The sequence below is a fragment of the Perna viridis genome, chromosome 5, assembly GCF_037379345.1.
Source record: "Perna viridis isolate PV_CMFRI_1.1 ecotype Kerala chromosome 5, ASM3737934v1, whole genome shotgun sequence".
Lineage (NCBI taxonomy): Eukaryota > Metazoa > Mollusca > Bivalvia > Mytilida > Mytilidae > Perna > Perna viridis.
This window is the reverse complement of record NC_142449.1, coordinates 3,004,670-3,025,916: the sequence shown is the minus strand read 5'-3', so window position 1 is coordinate 3,025,916 and position 21,247 is coordinate 3,004,670. Positions and strand designations below refer to the sequence as shown.

The 21,247-nt window shown below is 31.4% G+C and overlaps 2 protein-coding genes across 10 annotated transcripts in view; one reads left to right on the top strand and one right to left on the bottom strand.

Moving 5' to 3' along the window:
* LOC148615616 (piezo-type mechanosensitive ion channel component 2-like) overlaps positions 1-15,527 on the bottom strand; it is a 54,624-nt gene extending 39,097 nt beyond the window's left edge. For 3 of the 9 annotated variants that reach the window (XM_088582008.1, XM_088582009.1, XM_088582012.1), the window contains exons 1-8: positions 15,396-15,526; positions 13,097-13,197; positions 11,547-11,642; positions 7,109-7,231; positions 5,681-5,723; positions 3,090-3,527; positions 2,700-2,859; positions 2,205-2,303 (exon numbers count right to left, since the gene is read on the bottom strand). In XM_088582008.1, coding sequence (XP_088438134.1) covers positions 2,205-2,303; positions 2,700-2,859; positions 3,090-3,527; positions 5,681-5,723; positions 7,109-7,231; positions 11,547-11,642; positions 13,097-13,175 — 1,038 coding nt within the window. In that variant the 5' untranslated portion in view covers positions 13,176-13,197; positions 15,396-15,526. Of the gene's footprint in view, positions 1-2,204; positions 2,304-2,699; positions 2,860-3,089; positions 3,528-5,680; positions 5,724-7,108; positions 7,232-11,546; positions 11,643-13,096; positions 13,198-15,395 lie in introns of all 9 variants that reach the window. The other 6 variants (XM_088582004.1, XM_088582007.1, XM_088582006.1 and 3 more) reach the window with 5 other exon arrangements.
* On the top strand, positions 15,456-20,257 carry LOC148615615 (transmembrane protein 276-like). The gene is made up of 2 exons (XM_088582026.1): positions 15,456-15,579; positions 17,763-20,257. Exon 2 carries the CDS (start codon positions 17,776-17,778, stop codon positions 18,379-18,381), a length of 606 nt encoding a protein of 201 aa, XP_088438152.1. The 5' UTR covers positions 15,456-15,579; positions 17,763-17,775; the 3' UTR covers positions 18,382-20,257.
* Positions 20,258-21,247: the final 990 nt, after the last annotated feature.

Here is a 21,247-nt window from a genome sequence, read left to right as displayed (position 1 = left end):
GGCTTTGAACCAGTCACTACATCATAAGGATGTGTAGAGGTTAAGGTTTTGAACTAGTCACTACATCATAAGGATGTGTAGGGTCAAGGTTTTGAACTAGTCACTACATCATGAGGATGTATAGGGGTCAAGATTTTGAATCAGTCATTACGTCATAATGATGTGTAGGGGTCAATGTTTTGAGCCAGTCACTTCATTATAAGGATGTGTAGGGGTCAAGGTTTTGAGCCAGTCACTATATCATAAGGATGTGTAGGGGGTCAAGGTTTTTCACCTGTTACTACATCATAAGGATGTGTAGGGGTCAAGGTTTTGAACCAGTCACTAAAACATAATGAGGAGTCAAGTTATCATATTAGTTGCTACAAAATAAGGAGGCAAAATTTTCATAAGCTGTTAAGTTTTGCCTTACTTCAGGGACCATTATTTAGTTTAAAGATAAAATATGTTTCATCCATCAAGTTACTTAGTACAGCAGTTTTATCTGAAAGTAACTATTTGAACTATTTAATAAATGAGTTTAACATACTGATTCTTGGTTTTTAAAGCACTACATGTCTATGCTTATAGGTAAATGTATCATTATTTAACAAGAGCAACATTTATCAAAATAAAGCATATTTTTTAATGTGATATTGTTCTCACAAATAGTAAATATCACAGGCTAATCATTCTGTACTTTGTTTTTTTCCTCTACCTTTGCCAAACTACATCTAAACCTAATTAATCATAAATGTCTACATTATGCATTACAATTCTTTATTGTATTGTAAAAAGGAGCATGTCAATACCAACTGCATAAACATTACATCTTATATTGTGTTAATCATGACAGCATAACTGTGTTTATTTTACAAATAGCAAAGCAAAATCAAGTGACAAAACAAGCATTGTGTTATATTAGTAAAACACACATTCTACACATATTACCATCAAAGTATATCTATGCGTGCGTCTTCAGTCATAAGTATTTGTATTTTGGTGATGTTTTTTGTTTGTTGTTGTCTATAATGAGCATTTTAACACTAACTCCTCACTAAGAAGTTATATAATATATAGTTATAACAAAATTAACAAACTGACAGCCTATCATAGGCTAAAGAAATAGGCTACAGGCTGTTGAATTAAATCAAGTTTTATAGAAAGCTTAATCTCCTGCTCCAATTACAATTGATTAAAATCAGAATATCGTAATAAAAGACCAAGAAAGAATACACCAAAAATAGGTATGTTTTAACCAGATATACTTTCATAGTCCCATTGTTACTGATACGACATATTAATGAATATATGTTAGTATATGATTGTGTGTTAATTATTATAAGTGGTTCATACCAGCACAGTTTATTATAGTAACCCTCTCTGTTTGTATGTATGTGTACCTGTATGTTAGATAACTTGTGTCTCATTCATTAGAATATTAACATCCAGTCAGAATTGTAGTATGAATTACAGCAAATGTCAGATTAATATTAGAATAGATAGAAGTACAGTGGAACTTCCTATTTAATTCACTCTATCTGAATTTTAAAACTTTCTTGATTTTGATGCAAATCTTTGCCTTAATTGAAACACTGCTACATGGAATGAAAAAGAACCTTACTTGTATAAAAAAGAACTAATTTATTACACAACTAAATGAAATATATAAGCCTAAAAAACTGACCTAATTTCATTTTTCAAAGTCAATATTTACAAATCAGAGATTCTGTTAATTTGATGACAATCTGTCCTATTATAAAAATTACCTTGACCAAGCTTAAAACTGCAACATGCAATTGATGATTTTGTTAAAATCTTACTGATTTGGAGATCTGTGGAGAGTTACAAGTTATCTATAATAAACAAGGATTAGTAAGTCTTATAACATGGATAACAGCTGCACTAGACTACTGATAAAGGGTATCATAAAACAACATTAATACTTGTAAAGAAAAGCATGCATTCACATGGCTCATTTTAGTGTATACAAAAGCTATGTACCAAATGACATGGAATCTGTGAACTGGGCCTTACAAAAAAGTCTCCACTAATTCCTTTCACAAACAGATGCTCAGAAAGCTGACAAGAATGTCCAAAATTACAACCAAAAAAAATGCAACAAAATCAAGAAACTAAAACAAATTGAACAGTATACAACAAATACATGCGCCTTAATAAAACCAAAGCAAATATGAATAAATTCTGATGAAATTCCACCGAACCTCTCTCTGGCTAAGATCCTGTAGGGCTACCTGTCTTTCAGAGGACTTCTTCGGCTTTTTTCGAGATCTTCCTGTTGGTTCCTCTAAAATGATTAGTTCCTGTCAAGATGCAAAAGCACAACAAACATGAAGCCAAACTGTATAAAGTGTAGTGCCTTCCAATGTACATATAATAAAAGATCTTCTCATCATACAAACTATAAAGGCAGCTGTGTTGTCATAAAAAATAGATACATGTATCCCTTTTCTTGTATATTACAAAAACCTGCTCAACCACTGGGAAGACACTAACACTTTAGTTAAATACTATGAAATGATCACTCAAAACTTAACAAACAAAAAATCATTTGAAAAAGTATAAAACCCAAAATTGTTCAAACATTTCACAAGAAAAGTGTGCACATGATGCATAAAACAGTAAAAATGGGGAGATTTTCAGCAAAAACACATTTAATGGAATATAATGAACAAACAAGCAAGTGCAGTATACACTACCTTACGATGCAACCAATGTCGACATTCTACAGCAACAGTATAATACAATATTAGAAGGACACCAGGGTTGACAAACCATGGCCACTCACTCTCATCATGGAAATCAACATACCAAGTTTTACTACAATCTGTTTTGATAATACCTGTCAAACCTAAAACCCTGAAAAACATGAATTTGTTATCTATAATAAACTTCAAACATCAATACTAAATATAACCATAAGATTATAAGGCCTTATTCATTATTTGAAAATTTTGTTAGTTTTGGGTAAAATATTTTGCAGATTAGATTTTCTAGTTCGTAGATTAACTGTGCAGTTATTTTCCTTTTTCAAATTTTAATTGATCAATTACGTAATTCAACCATTGTTATTATACAGAGATTCTTACCTAGCTACTAATGACTTAGGATCTATTAATTCCTGGAGGAATGAGAATTGATATAAATGTAGAATACACAGGTGAAGTCCACTCCAGACCAGTACCACAAATCTAAACAGAGCAAACTTGTGTCCAAGTGAATTATAAAATCCCCACCATGTTGATATATACAAGAATGACAGAAAGTAGAAAGCTCCTAATATTGAAGGCACTATAATACCACTAGCTGCCAAGAATAGTACCAATAAAAACTCTCCAAAAAATTGTAAAAATGCTTCAGTCCTTCTGCGACGAGTCTTGGAAACGGTGGAGGGTAACTCAGAATTTTGACCATCAGGCGTTTTGAGCAGGATGTAACAGATTACAAATGTTAAAACTGCTGTGATAAGTACCGCCACATCAGGGACAACAAGTCGTAGGATATTTACAATCGGGACGCCATCTAGTCTGAAAGTATACAATAGACTTTAACTAAAGGAATATGTATTGCCATATGGTTGAAATGAACAAAAAATAGTATTTTTGTATATTAATTCAAATTAAAAAACATTTGACAATTGTTAAAGATTAGTTGCTTCTATTTGACACTGTCATTAGAACAGAGGACAGAATTATCATAAATGACGTTTAATTCTTTCCTCCATTCATACTCACAATTCTTGCTTTTCACTTGGTCACAAACGGTACTTATATTTGTTTAATGGCTGTAAAGTTACTTGATTTGTATGGTTAATATACTTCTTAGTTGTCTTTTTTACAATTCAGTGCTCATAAATTTATATTTTATAGTAATGATATTAGTTGTCCACAATAATTGCACGTAACGATTATTCAAAAATTTACAATACAAGGTACTATTTTTCAAATTGCATAAAATTACATAGAATATTTGATCATACTATTGTGTGTCATTTCTATTAAAATTTCCATTCATTTCATTAGCTGAGAAAAACTGGTTTAACAATCTGGTAAAGCAGTTTATCACAACTAACAAAATTAGTTTCTGTGTATTGGTATATCATTAAATAATAAAAATGTAACCACCCAAAATGTTATTAACATACTTATACCATTTTATTTTACAGGTTTCTTGTCTCAAGTTTTAAAACATTATTTTACAGTGATATGTAATCAAGTATTAAACTCTATACCTTGTACTGGTTTTGATGAAATCTTGAAGAACTATTATCCCCTTTCTACCAAAATGGTTAAATAATGACCTTGCCAACAGCTCATTGATATAACCATTTTGTCAGCCTAAGATTGATACATTGCAATAGGAACCACATTCAAAGTCAATAAATGTGTATTTATAACAGCATTGAAGGTAACCATCAGTTACTGTAGTTCAATGACCTTTCAACAGCCTACTTGCAAGGTCGTATAGTGCAAAATGAACTGTTTAGAGAGCTGGGTCAGGGAAGCATGCCTGTGAGGCAATGAATCCACCAATTAATAAAATAACATCATAGTACAAAGCTTATAACTATGGATGACATAAAGAAACCAAATGATACAAAGTCTGTAGGTGAAGAAATAAATGAAAATTAGTATTTATGTATTTTTCAGTGCTCCCAATAGATGGTTTTAGGATGATGCAGGTGCCCTGCCCTTTTCTATCGATTTTCAAAAAATAGATGTTAATGCTTGCACGGTATGCCTTCAAAATTGACTTGCCCACTGGAGTGTTCTTTTTTACCAGGATTACCCTGCCTTTTTTTACCAGACTTAACCTGCCTTTTTTACATCGATTACCCAGCTTTTTTCATTAGGTGCAAGAAACATGATAGTGATATAATAACATTTTACATACTGGTAGATACTGGCATGTAAATGTATAAAACCAGTCGAGTTAATTTCATACAAATACTCCACAACATAGAAACCATACAACACCCGTAACTATTATGCAACTAATACCTATTGCCAAATATTTCATGCTTGTAAACACTATGACACAAAAGCATTAAGGAATGCAGTATAGCAATATGCTTAGTCTTAGTGCAGATTTCTTTCTCCACTAAAATATGGTTTTCAAATCTACAGGAGGCACTTAATTCACATGAAGCAAAAATTGTAAAAATCAAACCTCCAATTTAGCCATAATAGATTTCAATTATGAATACTGTCATAAATTATTTCAAGGTTGTACACAGTGGAACTTGATTATACTGTCATGCCTGACAAAGTACCTGTTTAAGTATTTATATGTTAGATAACTGTGTAGGCAGATCATACAGCTTTGCCTGAAGCACTTTATAGAACTTAGTGATAATTGCAGGTTTGATCTACTTTATAATATACATAGAAAATATAACAACTCTACAGATGTGCACTGCTATCATCTAATAAATCCACCAATTTATTATACCGGTACTATTCACAATTTTATAATAAAGATACACATTACTTTATGTTTGTAACTTTAACACATTAAACAAAGCCCTATACATGTATAACTAAAACATATTCCTACTAAATATTCTGTAAACTGATTATGAGCAACACTAAGCTTAAGAAGCTGTAATTACCATTAATAAAAGCAGGCTATGTCACAATAATGTAGACATCGGTACAATTAACTATGATTATAAAGTTACCTTTCTACAGCAATCTGTCTACTTATATTATCATTAGATGAACCTAAAAATAAAACATATAATTTTAATGTGAAAAAAATTGTAATAAGATTTGAAGATCATATAGAATCATCACAGCAGCTTTAAAGTATGTAAAGTATCCACATAGTACTGGCACAGCAGCTTTAAAGTATGTCAAGTATCCACATAGTACTGTCGCAGCAGCTTTAAAGTATGTCAAGTATCCACATAGTACGGTCGCAGCAGCTTTAAAGTATGTCAAGTATCCACATAGTACTGTCGCAGCAGCTTTAATGTATGTCAAGTATCCACATAGTACTGTCACAGCAGCTTTAAAGTATGTCAAGTATCCACATAGTACTGTCACAGCAGCTTTAATGTATGTAAGAGTAATCAAGGGAACCAAGGTTATAGCGAAAGTATCCACATAGTACTGTCATGTCTGCTTTTAAGTATGTAAAGTATCCACATAATACTGTCACAGCAGTTTATAGTAATGTAAAGTATCCACATAGTACTGTAATAGCTGCTTTAAAGTATTAAAGTATCCACAAAGCACTGCCACAGCAGCTTTAAAGTATGTATACCCCCTGTTTCAACTAGAGGTATCAATATTGTATGGCATATTTCTGGAGGTACATAAAAAAATGGAGGCTAAAAAATATAGTGCGCTTTCTTTTTGCCTTTTCCCATTTTCGTTTTTTTTTGCAAATGATTATTATTTTCATTATTTTAATACACCTAAAAATGATTTTTGACATATCCTTAATGGAAAAACATGGTCAAAAATTAGATTGAAACTTCTTGCTTAATTGTTTTTTAATCATAAAAATTTAAGGTTTACTACAGAAGCTTATGGGGCAAAGAATAAAAGACTGAGAACCCAGAGTTCAATGTATAACCCTTAAGTTCAATTATCTCCCTTACGAGTTCTCGGACAGTATATAATCCTTCATGCACATTTACATATGATGCCCAACCTTCCTATATTGTAAATTTTCATCTAAACCTTTTGAGAGGTTGAGGAGGAGTTGCGCTTACAATGTATAAATGTGTAAAACCCGTAAGTCAGATCATCACCTTTGGAGTCCTCCAACATTTATCATCAAAATCACTTGAATTCAGGAGGAGTATGTTTACAAGGTTTAAGCATGTAAATCTTTCAGTTATCACCCTTTTGAGTGCTCCGATGGTAACAATATTCCTTCATGCACATCTCAATATGATGCCCAATGTTCCTATAAAATTTTATAAAAATCCCTGGAGTCGTTTAGGAGGAGTTGAAATTACAAGAAATTTGGACAAATGGATGGACAGGAGGACAGATGGGTGATTCCTATATATTCCCCAAAATGTATTTGTGGGGGTAAAGTACAAAATGTTTTCCTTTTTTCACAATATGTGACTTCAATTGCACTTATTACTTACAGTTTTCAAATCCAGTTCCATACGGTTCAGCAAGAGCTGCTAATGTGATATGAAATATTATGTGTGCTGAAGTTCCTAAAGCACCAACCACAATTAGTAACTTCAGATACAGTCCGGTAGTTCCTACAAAACAAGACACATGTAAATACTATCTAAAACTGCCATCTTTCAGGGTTATCACAACACAGGGCATGATTTAGGAAGTGAGGTGAGGGAGCAAAATTAAAAACCAAGAAGAGCAAGGTAAATTTTGCATGTGTAATATTTTTTACGAGCTTACACAAGTTGGCTCCTCTCTGACACTGAATTAAGTTGCAGGTGTAAATTCAGGAAGACTGGGATTAAAATCGTTGATTCATGCTTATCACGTGGATAGTGCATTCATTTTTTGTCAGATTTCTATTAAACTTGGACCAAGTGATAGTACATTACAGCTGTAATCAGATTAATTTTCTCAGAAATTATTGATGTGACAACTTTTCTGGACTGAGTATCCAATTACAGGGTCATGCTGACTATGATTGTTTCATTTCATTTACACCACTGTCGCACCATGGTCATAAATTTAGTTTATATGTAATGTATATTACATTGTTCTGTTTTTGTTCATGCCATAACCATTTACTGTGAATGTGTTTGTGCAAATAAAATTGTCTATTGTCCATGAAATCTTTTTTTCCCAAGAAACTCAACTTCCAAAATATTAGGGTAATCTATGTAAAAGTTCAGACAATTTTTTTCATTAGGGGATTTTGTGACATGAGGTAATGCAAAATGTAAGAATGAACTTTAAATTTGGAACCTCATCAAAAAACAGCTTTGATATAGGTATAAAAATTATGAAAAGGAAATTGATTAAAATGATTAAACTGGCCTATTTAAACTTTTCCGAGAGTAAAACCAACATCAAAGGTACCTATTTTTATAATATGCCTTCATTTCTGTTTTGTTTGATCAGTGAATTACTAAATCCTGTTATTGAAAATTTTATGTCATTTTCCCAACCATAATAATCAATAGCTATAATGGGACAGATATATAAAATTGTTCAATTCAACCAAGTGATGCATCTTTTTTTAATTATCAGAGTACTACTTGTTACTAAACAATGAAATTTTCAAAATCATTCAATGTAAATAGTAATAGTAATCAGGCAAGGTAAAAAAATACTAACATCAATCTACCAATAGTTTCTGTTTTATTGATATTTGAATGCCTATGGTTTAAAATGAACTTTTTTTCACATTAAAATTAAACAAATTTCACAAATAACTACAGTTTGATATAGATATCAGTTATTTATGAAGTAAAAAATTAGATAATTAACATGTTATATAAATTCTGTAATCTCGCTATCAGAATTCTTCTGCCAAAATATCACAACAAGATTATCAATCCCCTGGTCACAAAATTTCTAATTTATGTTGAAAATAACAATGATCTATGAAGCAATTCTATTTGATAAAAAGGATAATCAATTAGACATTGTAAATAAACAAATTAAGAAAACTTGAAGATTTAATTTGTGAACAAAACAAGTTAAAGGCACTCTAAAGTATACATTTAGTAAATATTCATGACATCAGAAGGACCGCCCCTATTTGGGAGAACAATCTGTCATGAAGAGAAGGCCAGTAGCCAAGGGATTGAATAATATTTTTTTTCACTTTAATGTAATTTGAAAGATATTCCATTTTTGCACTTCAGAATATGTCAGTTCTTTATTTTGCAGTTCATTTTTTTTCACAACACTTTAAACAGTGGTGGGGGCTAGGGTCAAAATTAAGCACATTTTCAAATTGTATGTAAACAAGTCATGAAAATAGCCAAAAAATGCCACATGACCCTATGTTTTGAAAGTTGCAAAAGGTAACTTGGCTAATGAACCTTAAAGAGTGATACATAAGACTTCTTGGTTTCTATAGGTTTATTCACAAGAGGCATCACTTAAAATATAGGTTTGCATTGAAAGCAATGGGAGTTTTTTTTTACTGAATTTATTCCTATAAATTCTTTAAATTCTTAAAATCATATTTTAACTATCAACACTTTCCAACTGATTATCATGTAATTCACTGTCTTTAAATATCTGTTTAATTGGCCTTTGTTCATTTCATTTGTAAACCTTTTAACGAGGAAGTCAATTTATTGATTTTATGAGATTCATAAGTGAGTAGTTCCTAACAATACAATTGATACTTCTGATGTTATTAAAAATAAGTTATTAGTAATAATGAAAAAAATGAAGATTGTTTAATGATAAATAAATTAGTCTGGTACAGCCACTACTAATGGTAAGGCATGCTGGTCTACTATTAACAAAGAAACACAAAGAAATAGTTCACAAAAATGATATTAACCAATAAATGTCTGTGCATGGTAGTAAATTCGTGAATACTATTAATAAACACAACAATCATCTGTCCTGCAATATGCTGCTGATAATAATGTATACATCTAACTTTATATTACTTTAAAGATACAAAGAAGTCCACACTTCAGTGAGAATAATGAATTCAAATAGACCTGAACCTGAGTCTAATACAAGCACTGTATTTAAATAAGTTACACTATAAAGTCAAGGTGTCAATCAATATTTAACTGACTCATTTCTTTTTGAAGTTGAGATTGATTTACTCCAATCTTTTACCATAGTATTGATTGTATTAGACAACTGTCATAACCACAGGAAAAAAAAACTACTCAGTGTAAAGGCGTAAAATGACTCCAGATGTTGCACGTAATTCTATTTGTAAGGTATATCCATACTATGTAGAGTATGCTGTGTCTTGTAATGTATTAAAGATACTTCTACTCAATGTGATATGTGGTACAGTAATACAATGGATATAGAAAACAAGGAATTTAAGCAATTAAGATACAGGGGTAGATCCAAATTTATGTTTTGAAAAGGGGAGGTACCAGGCAGTTATTTGCTCATATCTGCCCAAATAATGCACAAAATTTTTTCCAAACAAAAACAGGGGGGTTAACCACCTGCAGGAACCCCTTCCCTCCAGACCCACCACTGGGTAAAGTAAAAATCTAACACTAGTTGAAGTCTACCTAAACATATATGTTAGTCATACTGAATAATACTGTTCTTACTGAATAATACTGTTCTTACCTTTGGTGGTGACTACTGATGGTGATCTCAGTAAGGGACATATCAATGAGTCATACTGAATAATACTGTTCTTACCTTTGATGGTGACTTCTGATGGTGATCTCAGTAAGGGACATATCAATGAGTCATACTGAATAATACTGTTCTTACCTTTGGTGGTGATTTCTGATGGAGATCTCAGTAAGGGGCATATCAATAAGTCATACTGAATAATACCGTTCTTACCTTTGATGGTGATCTCAGTAAGGGACATATCAATGAGTCATACTGAATAATACTGTTCTTACCTTTGGTGGTGATTTCTGATGGAGATCTCAGTAAGGGGCATATCAATAAGTCATACTGAATAATACCGTTCTTACCTTTGATGGTGATCTCAGTAAGGGACATATCAATGAGTCATACTGAATAATACTGTTCTTACCTTTGGTGGTGACTACTGATGGTGATCTCAGTAAGGGACATATCAATAAGTCATACTGAATAATTCTGTTCTTACCTTTGATGGTGACTACTGATGGTGATCTCAGTAAGGGACATATCAATGAGTCATACTGAATAATACTGTTCTTACCTTTGATGGTGATTTCTGATGGAGATCTCAGTAAGGGGCATATCAATAAGTCATACTGAATAATACCGTTCTTACCTTTGATGGTGATCTCAGTAAGGGACATATCAATGAGTCATACTGTATAATACTGTTCTTACCTTTGGTGGTGACTACTGATGGTGATCTCAGTAAGGGACATATCAATAAGTCATACTGAATAATACTGTTCTTACCTTTGATGGTGATTTCTGATGGTGATCTCAGTAAGGGACATATCAATGAGTCATACTGAATAATACTGTTCTTACCTTTGATGGTGACTTCTGATGGTGATCTCAGTGAGGGACATATCAATGAGTCATACTGAATAATACTGTTCTTACCTTTGATGGTGATTTCTGATGGTGATCTCAGTAAGGGACATATCAATGAGTCATACTGAATAATACTGTTCTTACCTTTGATGGTGATTTCTGATGGTGATCTCAGTAAGGGACATATCAATGAGTCATACTGAATAATACTGTTCTTACCTTTGATGGTGATTTCTGATGGTGATCTCAGTAAGGGACATATCAATGAGTCATACTGAATAATACCGTTCTTACCTTTGATGGTGATTTCTGATGGTGATCTCAGTAAGGGACATATCAATAAGTCATACTGAATAATACCGTTCTTACCTTTGGTGGTGATTTCTGATGGTGATCTCCGTAAGGGACATATCAATAAGTCATACTGAATAATACCGTTCTTACCTTTGATGGTGATTTCTGATGGTGATCTCAGTAAGGGACATATCAACAAGAATACCACATACAGGAAAGACAGGGCATTGTATCGTACCACACATGCTGAAATCATAAATGTACCGGGTATTCTAAACATTCAAGAAAATATGAACTTTATAACAATTTCAAATACTATATAAGGAAACAGACGAAAAGTTTTGATGTAATTTAACAAGTCGTTAGCATATCAAAACAAAATGGAGTTTCAGTCTTTGTTTCTAAGACCGCACTTATAAAAAGATTTATTATCATATTTTTAACATTTGAAATGAGAATGATAATAAATGAAGGATAATAACAAGAAAACTGATAAAATGTAGGCAGTAGTGACAAGGTAAGTCAGTACAACAAATGGCAATATCAGGGTAAAAAGTGGGAAATCTTAGAAGTCTGACTCACTTAGCTATAAAAACAAGTACCATAGATATTACATGTGAAAGGGTAAAAGGACATAAGGCCATGATTATGGCAAAATAATATCCACTTTGTTCTTGTAACATAAAAATTGTTCAAAACATTAACATTACTCTACATTTGACAGTGAAAGTTACATCATACACAATGTACATGTAAGAGTTTTATCTATGTCTGGCTTATCAAAACAATTAACTGTAATAGTTTATATGTTATCAATATGATATTAAACAATAGTCACCAAGAAAAAAGTGTGGAATGTTAAAATGATTACCATAATGTGACATTGATATAAGATTTTGTTAATTGTGGTTAATGAACTTTGATAAACCTTTCCCACCTCATATACTTGAAGATTACTGAACCAAAACAATTAACAAGAAAAAAAAATATAGTAAATATCTCAAACAATGCATTCACAAAATGTCAATAAATATGAATAAATTGTGTACTGATTCATCATTTTAAAATCAGTTTACATTTGATTTTGATTTCATAAAAAATCTTGTGTAAAAAGAAGATTAAACTGCTAGACTCAGGTATCTTTCAACTTACATTTTTGTAAGAAAAAAATTACCATAATAGAGAATTCATAAGTACTTCAAGTTACAGTGCAGCTGCATTTTTCAAATAGCTGTCATTTTTTGTTATAATAACCTTAGTAGTATTTATACATTTCTACATGTACAATGTATATACACTGTGAATCTACATGTAACATCCATACAAGATGAGAGAAAATATTCTTTTATGCATGCCAATGTGTATTTGTATTTAATTTTGATACACATTAACTGAAGTTTCTTTCTCAAAAGACGCTTTTTATTTGAGTAATGCTTAAGAAATCTATAAAACTATTATGGTTAAAGAAAAACAAAATAAAGCACTATAAGACATTTTATATAGTTAAACTACATTCACATGATCTTTTAATCCTTGCAAAGTTTGACAACAATATACATTGTAGTGTATCTTGATCAAGATAATTTGATATATGGAGAATCTTTTACTCTAACCCTGTTATAATATATCATTTACTTATAGTTTACAAGATAAACAAGTACTACTACAACCATGTTGTACACACATGTACATATACTTACATGCCAGAAGTATAAGAGGCACAAGAACTCTGAACAATGACCAGCACACTAAACTTTTTACTTTCGTTGTCATACTCATTCCCTCAGTTCATGACATCTTCCTAAAACATTGGCAACATTAAGTCTAAAGGTCTAAATAGATTTTGTACATGTCAATAATTGATACATTTCAAATCCTTTCTGTACACAATATAAATATTTAAAGTCCAATCAAAAATTAAATATTGAATGTTATTTAGATTCATATGATATGAAAACAAGGAACCTATTTGATGTTTTTCTATCTGATTTTTAAAAGATTTAAGACAAATTTTTATTCTGATGACAATATTTTGCACACACAATTGGGTTAAGTGTAAATAAAGTGCTTGCTGTGTGCAGCTTGATACACTTGCAGATGTCAACTCTAAGATAAGGCAACTTTTTTGCCTCTCGTTCCTCAATGGTTCCCAAAAACCAACCCTAGTCTACCTTTGAGGTATATTTGTATGGTACCTGTACAACTGCATAAATATCAGTGTTCTTGTACTTAAAATATTGCCCCACATGAAATGTGTATGGACTAATACCAGGACATCACCACAAACAGCATGATCGTGACTGTGAATACTTAGTGGTCGAATAAATATGAAATAGCTCACATCATAAGAAAAAAGCAATTCACTCAAGTTTTGTAAAAATTGATGGCAATATTTTTCAGTTACAGTTACTTACTGTATAATCATTTATTTTCGTGGGTATAAAATTTTGCAGTTATGTCTTTGGAACTGATTTCATGGGGACAAGTTTTCGAGAATCCTTGATTATTTTTTTAATGGTAATGTACATCTGATTCTGTGTTCTTCCATATAAACTGCACAGTTTCTACTCCATCTCAGCAAAGCATATATGAGAATCTTCTGAATTAAGTATTGTTTGCTGATACCAATTTTTTGATAGCCATTTAATAATTAAAATAATAATGATGTTTCTTTCTTTTATCTTAAATATTTATGTTTACTTTTGTTTCCTGTAATGTGCACATGCAAATCAAGGGCTTCACTAAAATAATGACATCAACACCATCACAAGTAATTAAAACAATATTTTGAATATGCCAAACTCATTTATTTAAGTTTTGACATCCATCTGTGAACAGTTAATAAAGTGGATTAAAGGATTAGTGATAATTGTTTTCACCTTTGTAAATGATCTTTCAACTTCTGCTAATTAAAATACAAAGGGTTTGAGAATAGCTTAGCATTTCCATTATTTTGTATTACATACTCTACTGCACACATATGTGAAGTAAATTATGGCTGCATGTATTGAGTGAATATTTAAGATTATTGATTTTACATTGTATATACATGTAAGTGCATTTAAATTCAAAACAATGTTTTATCTAAATTTGAAATATACAATTGGAGAGGAAAAATTTTCGTGGGGACATTTATTTGTGGATTTGTTCTACCCACGAAATAAACGAAATTAAAATCGCCAATGAAAATTTCTGCTTTTACAGTATTGCGTTAAGTGTTGAACAACTGACAGACAGACAATGTGGGAGACAATGATATACTAAAATGGACACCATAGCAGCAAGTCTCCATTCTTCGTAGAAGAGACAAAAAAATAATGACAGTGATTTAGACAATACTAGTCATTTTCCCAATCTACATTTGTATGTCTTACTAAATTCATCCATTAAATAGGGTTTTATCATTCATGTATAATATGTTACTTTCACCACATGGTTTCTCAACACTTTTATGAAATGATTTTATTGTGTAAAAGGTAGTGAATGATATTTATCTTGATCAAATGAATTAAATAACATAGGCCAAATAAAATGGTAATTACACAGGGCAACTACAGTAGTCTTAGTGTCAGGACAGGATGAGGTGGGTGCACATTCTATTTTACCAAAGATCCAGATACTTCAAAATCTGGATCATGAATGAGGTGAAACTTCCCTATTGCTTTGGTTTCCTTACAACATGTAAAACCATTAAAGTTAATACAAAATCTTCTATAATATGATCTTAAAATGAAGTTAGCAAAGGTATTTACAACTACATATAAAACAATTGTAATTTGGAAGATTTTCAAATTTGATAAATAAAGATTTATACTAGATGCAATGCATTTAGAGCATCACATACTAAACTTCTACAGACAACATGCTGGTAGTGGTACCATGACATATGCATGAGCCATGACTCAAGAAAATTCAATCTGATACAACGACAGTGTGATTTGTCAACCTAAAACTGTTCCAGCAATTAGGTACATTTATACTAAGCATTCAAATATTTACCTCTGCGTAAGTTTACACCAATATATCCTTGTTCCAGATTTAATATATAAGACTGCAGCATCACTCCAGCATGACAGCTGAAAGACAAGTGCGCCCCCTACTTTGCAACTAACACTACCGGAAGTAATTACATTGTTTACACTTCCGAGTGAGGTGGATAGCGTTTCAAAATTGAGAAAAATTAGTAAGTTTAACGGTATATCCTATCTTTAAAAAGTTATTTTGAAAAATAAATACTGAGTGATATGTTACAATGAACTAAGAATTGTTGAAATGTCACTACAAAACCATCTGACAACATGAAATATAACTATAAGAATAATGAAATAAATTTATACTCTGTAGGAAGTATTTCGGATGCTCAATTCTCTGCCACTATATCCAGACAGCATGTTTTCTTTTTAATTTTTTTTCTGTGTCCCTTTGCCCTGGTGTTGTCGTCTTTAATGAGGAAGCCCACGTTGATGCGCTAGTCATAAATACCCACCATAATTTTAATGGTTTTGATTATCTCTCTACGTGGATGCCTGTATTTGAAGGTCGGTATTTTCAGTTTTCTGAGTCTATCAGAGTATTCCATATTTCTAAAGGTTGGTATCTGTTTAGTTGCCCTTTTCTTTACATTTTCTGTATTCTCGATGTCTGCTTGTTTGTATGGTGACCAAACTGCTGCTGCACATTCCAGGTTTGGGTGGACCAGTGGCAGTGCCAGGAATAGGTGCTTCAAGCTTTATTTATTGAAAAATGTGTATGTTCTCCTGATAAGACCTGTAATACTGTTTGCCTTGTTGATTTTCTGCTGTATATGTTTGGCAAAGTTTATATGATCATCAACAATCACTCTTATGTCTTTTTTGCCCTGCAATAAATTCAGAAGAACGTCCTTTCCTTCGTCATCATACAGATGATAGTTTTTGTCAAGATCTTCCACAGATGATAGTTTTTGTCAAGATCTTCCTTCATTTTATTTGCGATGCTCATTACATGTACCTTATATTTCTTTGGATGGAATTTGAGTAGCCAAGTATTGGACCATTTTTGCAGGTTGTTTAGATCTTGTTGCAGGCCCTCGTCTTTTTTTTTCTGCCTGACTTCTTTGTGCAATTTCATGTCATCTGCAAATAGGTATGCTGTGACCTCAACACAATCTGGCATATTGTTGATGTATATCACAAATAGTATTGGACCTAGGACACTTTCTTGTGGTATACCAATTGTGATATTTCGGCATACAGGTTAGGAATTAGTTCATCTTACAACTTTTTCACAATCTTTTCTTCAAACCTAGTTTCTCTCTATTTATGTTTAATGGCTTTGGAACTTACATTTTGTATAAGTGGTATTTCATCACTTGGTTTGTTAGTGAATACACAACTGAAAAAGTTTGCCAAAACTTTAGCTTTATCTTGGTAATTTTTTGTTGTTGTTACCTCCCCTTATCTTGTGTGTACTTAAGTTCTGATATTCCTGTTCTGGTCTTTCTTTTTGAGTTTGCATTTTTCAAAAATTTTTTAGGGTTCTCCTTTGCATTTCTTGCTATATCCTGTTCCATTCTTTTTTTGTCTTATGTACTAATCCTTTAACTTGGTTTCTTATATTGACCAAATCTTTGTATTACTATGTATCTCTGGTATCCAAATATTGTTGCCAGCATTTATGTTTATTTTTAATATTCAATGTTTTTTGGTCCAGTGGTAGATAATTGTGCTTTTCTGCTTTCTTGTTTGCATTTGGTTTGATCTTAGGAATGAACTTGGATTTTGCAGTATTGAATTGTGACACAAACTCATTAATCATTTCATTTGCACCCATGTCACTGAATTTTTCTTGCCCATCTTGGTTTACTGCTGTAGCTATTTTCTGGTAGTCTCCTTTGTTGAAGTTCTCATAGTAGCACTTAAAGTAGAATTCCAGAACACAATGATCACTGTGAGCAAGAGGGGTTCCATGTATAATACTACTTATCATGTCTTTCCTTTGTTAATACTAAGTCAATAGTATTACAATAGTTCACACCCTTCTCTTGTTTTGGTATACCCTGTCACATGTTGGAATAAACAACTGTCTCAATTATTCTCCATAAACTCATCCCCTGTTTTGTCACCATTGTTTTCCATTCTGTCCAATTTAATTTAGGATAGTCTCCCATGATCAAGATGTGTGTGAAATCAATTTTATGTGCACTCAAATTTGATGTCTACTGCTCATCATGACATGACCCTTAAACCTTTTAATTTTAATCTGTCATATCAAGTTGTAACCTATTTATCGTATTTAAGACAATTTGCTTTTTATTAATGAAAATATTTTTATAGTTTTGTTTATTTATTTTTTCTATATTTAACTAAGACCAATTTCTAATTGAAGGTTGAAGCTTATAATGCCTCGTCAACTCAGCACTTCAATAAGTGATTTTGCCTTAGCTATATCAGCCTTCTATGTAGCTAATATTTTATTCAAATACCATTACCGGCCTGCAGTTGGTCTTATTATCCAAGGAATAGCTGCATCAGTTGGGGTCATCAAGTTTGCCATGGACAGACCAGAAGGAACATTTGTGTTCCATTGTCACAAATTCAGTGCATGGGTTGCAGCTGTATTGGGAGTTCCAGCAATTGCCCTAGGATTTTGCAGTGTATATGGTTCAGCCACTATAGGAAACAAGATTATGATATTTGTTGCTATTGTTGCATGTTCATCATTTTTTTTACCACTACATATCAGACAAATTACAACTCAGGCAGTTAGTGGTTTTGCTATGCTCACTATACTTCTATTGTGTTTTATGCACTCTAACTGGTATGGACTGGGTGCAGCAGTACTATATGTTGTTTCAGGACTAGTAGGTGGATCAGAAGGCCAGGTTGGACCTTTTCAGAAATTTGACATTCTTCACTATGGACTAGTCTTGGGCAATATTCTATTCATGTTTTCATTCCCATTGGCAGCTCCTCCATCTGTAAAGTCATTCACCAGTGCTATGTAATCAAATACAATATGTTAGTCATAGAATGTAATCAAATATTTAATTATTTTAAATTGAATTTAAGCATTTTACAGAGCTAACAGAATGTTTTAATTTTGAAATACTTCTCATGAATAATTGGCACCTACAGCTATAATTTGCTGATTTTCTTGGTTATTGTATGATCCTCAAAATTCTGTAGTCATATACTAATAATGCTATGGTGCTGCTGTTGTACTTGTCGTCCTGGGATGTTTGATTTGCTGAGTTTTACCATGTGTATTTAGATTTTCAATTTAAATAAATTTTATTTGATTTCATCAAGATTTGATATTTTAATGTTTATTGATGTCCCAAATCAATCTGTGTATTTAGAGTTTCAACAGTTGACCATAATACCAGTATGCAAATGTTTTTGTTTTTCTTTTCATACCATATTTTCAAGTTCTATGACCACTTATATTCTGTGGTAGGTGCATATGCTCTGTCAAAATTTAATCAAATAATTTAAATCAATTTAAACTCAGATTTGAGTCAAGTTAAATATAGTGTCTGACTTGTGTGGTCATACCAAGCTGTACTTTGTGGAGCTCTATTAGCTTGTGCTGAGACAAATTGATGTATTTAATCATGATTTAAATTTTGAAAGCTTAGGTACTGTGTCTTACAATTGCTCCAACTGTACAGGCTTAGTTTTAGAAGTAATTTCTAGCCTCCTTTTTTAGAACATTTTATTTGTTTCTACTTGAACAAAAATGACATTCTACAGCAAATGATTAAATCTAGTCATGTTACCGTTTTATTGATATATTTATTTAGATATTTTCATGGTGTTATATTTATGTTATATTTTAAGTTCTTAAGATTTGTTTCAGTACAGATGAGTGGTTTTGTGATGTATATTGGTTTGTGTATGTATTAATAAAAATGATTTAAAGTCTGTTAAATATTGTGAATTAAGACAGTGAGAAATGCAATGCTCAAACTGTATATTTTCAAATGAAATATTATTTTCTTACAAAATCAAATTATGTAGTTGAAAAACCAGTATTTTATTTATTATGAGATACTGGCAGTAGTAATCTGAAGTTTGGTACAGAATAGTAGGATAATAAATTGGAATGATATGAACAAGTTTCCTGCATGATTTAAATCTTCCAATTTTCTTGATATTAGTTATTATAATTTGATTATTCTTGATTACCTATTGCTACAAATAGAATTAAAATCTAGACTTACAATCAAATGAAGATTTGAGGGACTTCTTTTTGGCCTTGAAAGATAATTAGTAATAAATTAGCAGTAAAGAAATTTTAGTTTTTGAAAACTGTGTTAAGAAGCATTAAATGTTTCAAACATGTTCTATTTAACACACTTATCAGTCAAAATCTTCATCCTTTCATCTATATTTTATAATAGATTAAGGGAAGAGCAGTAATTTTTATGAGTCTGAGTTGCTGATTTACTTTGTTACTTTGTATGTATGATTTTAGTTACTTTATGTTCTTTGTTGTGTGTTTTCCATGTCTGGTCTTTGTCCCTGGATTACATTCTTTTGATTGGTTTCCTTGATTACTCTTTAACCAAGTAAAATTGGCGGGATAATTCAGATTGATTAAAAGCATCTATTTTTTTTTCTTCAAAATCTTGTGTACTTTCATGTATCCAGGAAATTATTTTCTTGAATGTAATTTGCTAATCAATTTTTGGACAGGTTTCAAAAATTGTGAAAAAGATGAAATGAAACAAAATTTGTAAATTTGAGTGAAGTTGGATACTATTTAACTATTGATCTACAGGTCATTGTCATACATTACAGAACTAATAAAAAAAGGTAAAAAAAAAATATGATTTTCGATTTTCCTGTAAAAATTCAAATAAATTCAATTCTACAGGTTATAGCTCAAATTTGCTGTAAAGAAATTTTAGTTTTTGAAAAATGTGATAAGAAGCAATAAATGTTTCAAGTCTCAGATCATTTGATAGATAATTTAATTTTCTGTAGAAAAAAAAACATGAAAAACCACTTTTCAAGAAAAAAATTTCAAAAATGTCAAAATTTTCAAATACAGTCTCAGATCATTCGATAGATAATTTAATTTTCTATAGAAAAAAACCATGAAAAACCAATTTTCAAGAAAAAAAATTCAAAAATGTCAAAATTTTCAAATACAGTACCTCAAACAAGCATCTGTATGTTCAAATGCAATCTTATAGGGTGTCTTTGCTTTCAAATAAGCCCAAGTAATACATATTTGAACTTTTCCAAGTCCAATTATGTGAAAAATTACCACCCCTACCCATGAAAAAAATACTTCTACATGAATCAAAATGATAAATTTTAATTCATAAACAGTATATAATAGACATGTTGTGTACTTTTCCATTAATTATCAATTAATCCAACATACCTGATCATTTCAACTGCCTATTGTTTTCAGTTTTAATATGACAATAATGAGTTTTTCATAAAAAGGGGAATTTTAGGAATATATATTTTCTTCCATTGAACATGTAATGTGCTTTTTTTTTTCAAGTACCCTACTTCAACAGGCTTTTGCATATTCAATTTTTTAGGATCTTAGCTCTCTAATGGGCCAATGGAATGCATAAGTATACGTATTGAGGCCATTTTGGCGAAAGAATGATACACCCTACCCACTAGAATCTGCCCCAATGTGAAAGAAAATGATTATTTGTAGCTTAAACGAACTGTACACAAGATCTATCTGGCATTTATTATGGAGATCTTCATGTGTCAATCATATTGTCCTGTCTAGCAAATATGATTTAATTATCCCGAAGACGACACAATATTAAAAAGGGAAATTTAAGGATTAACAGATTATCACGCATTTTAGCATGCAAATTGTAAATTTTTGTTAAA

Coding starts and splice junctions, on each gene's coding strand:
- LOC148615615 (XM_088582026.1), top strand. CDS start 17,776: ATGCCTCGTCAACTCAGCACTTCAATAAGTGATTTTGCCTTAGCTATA.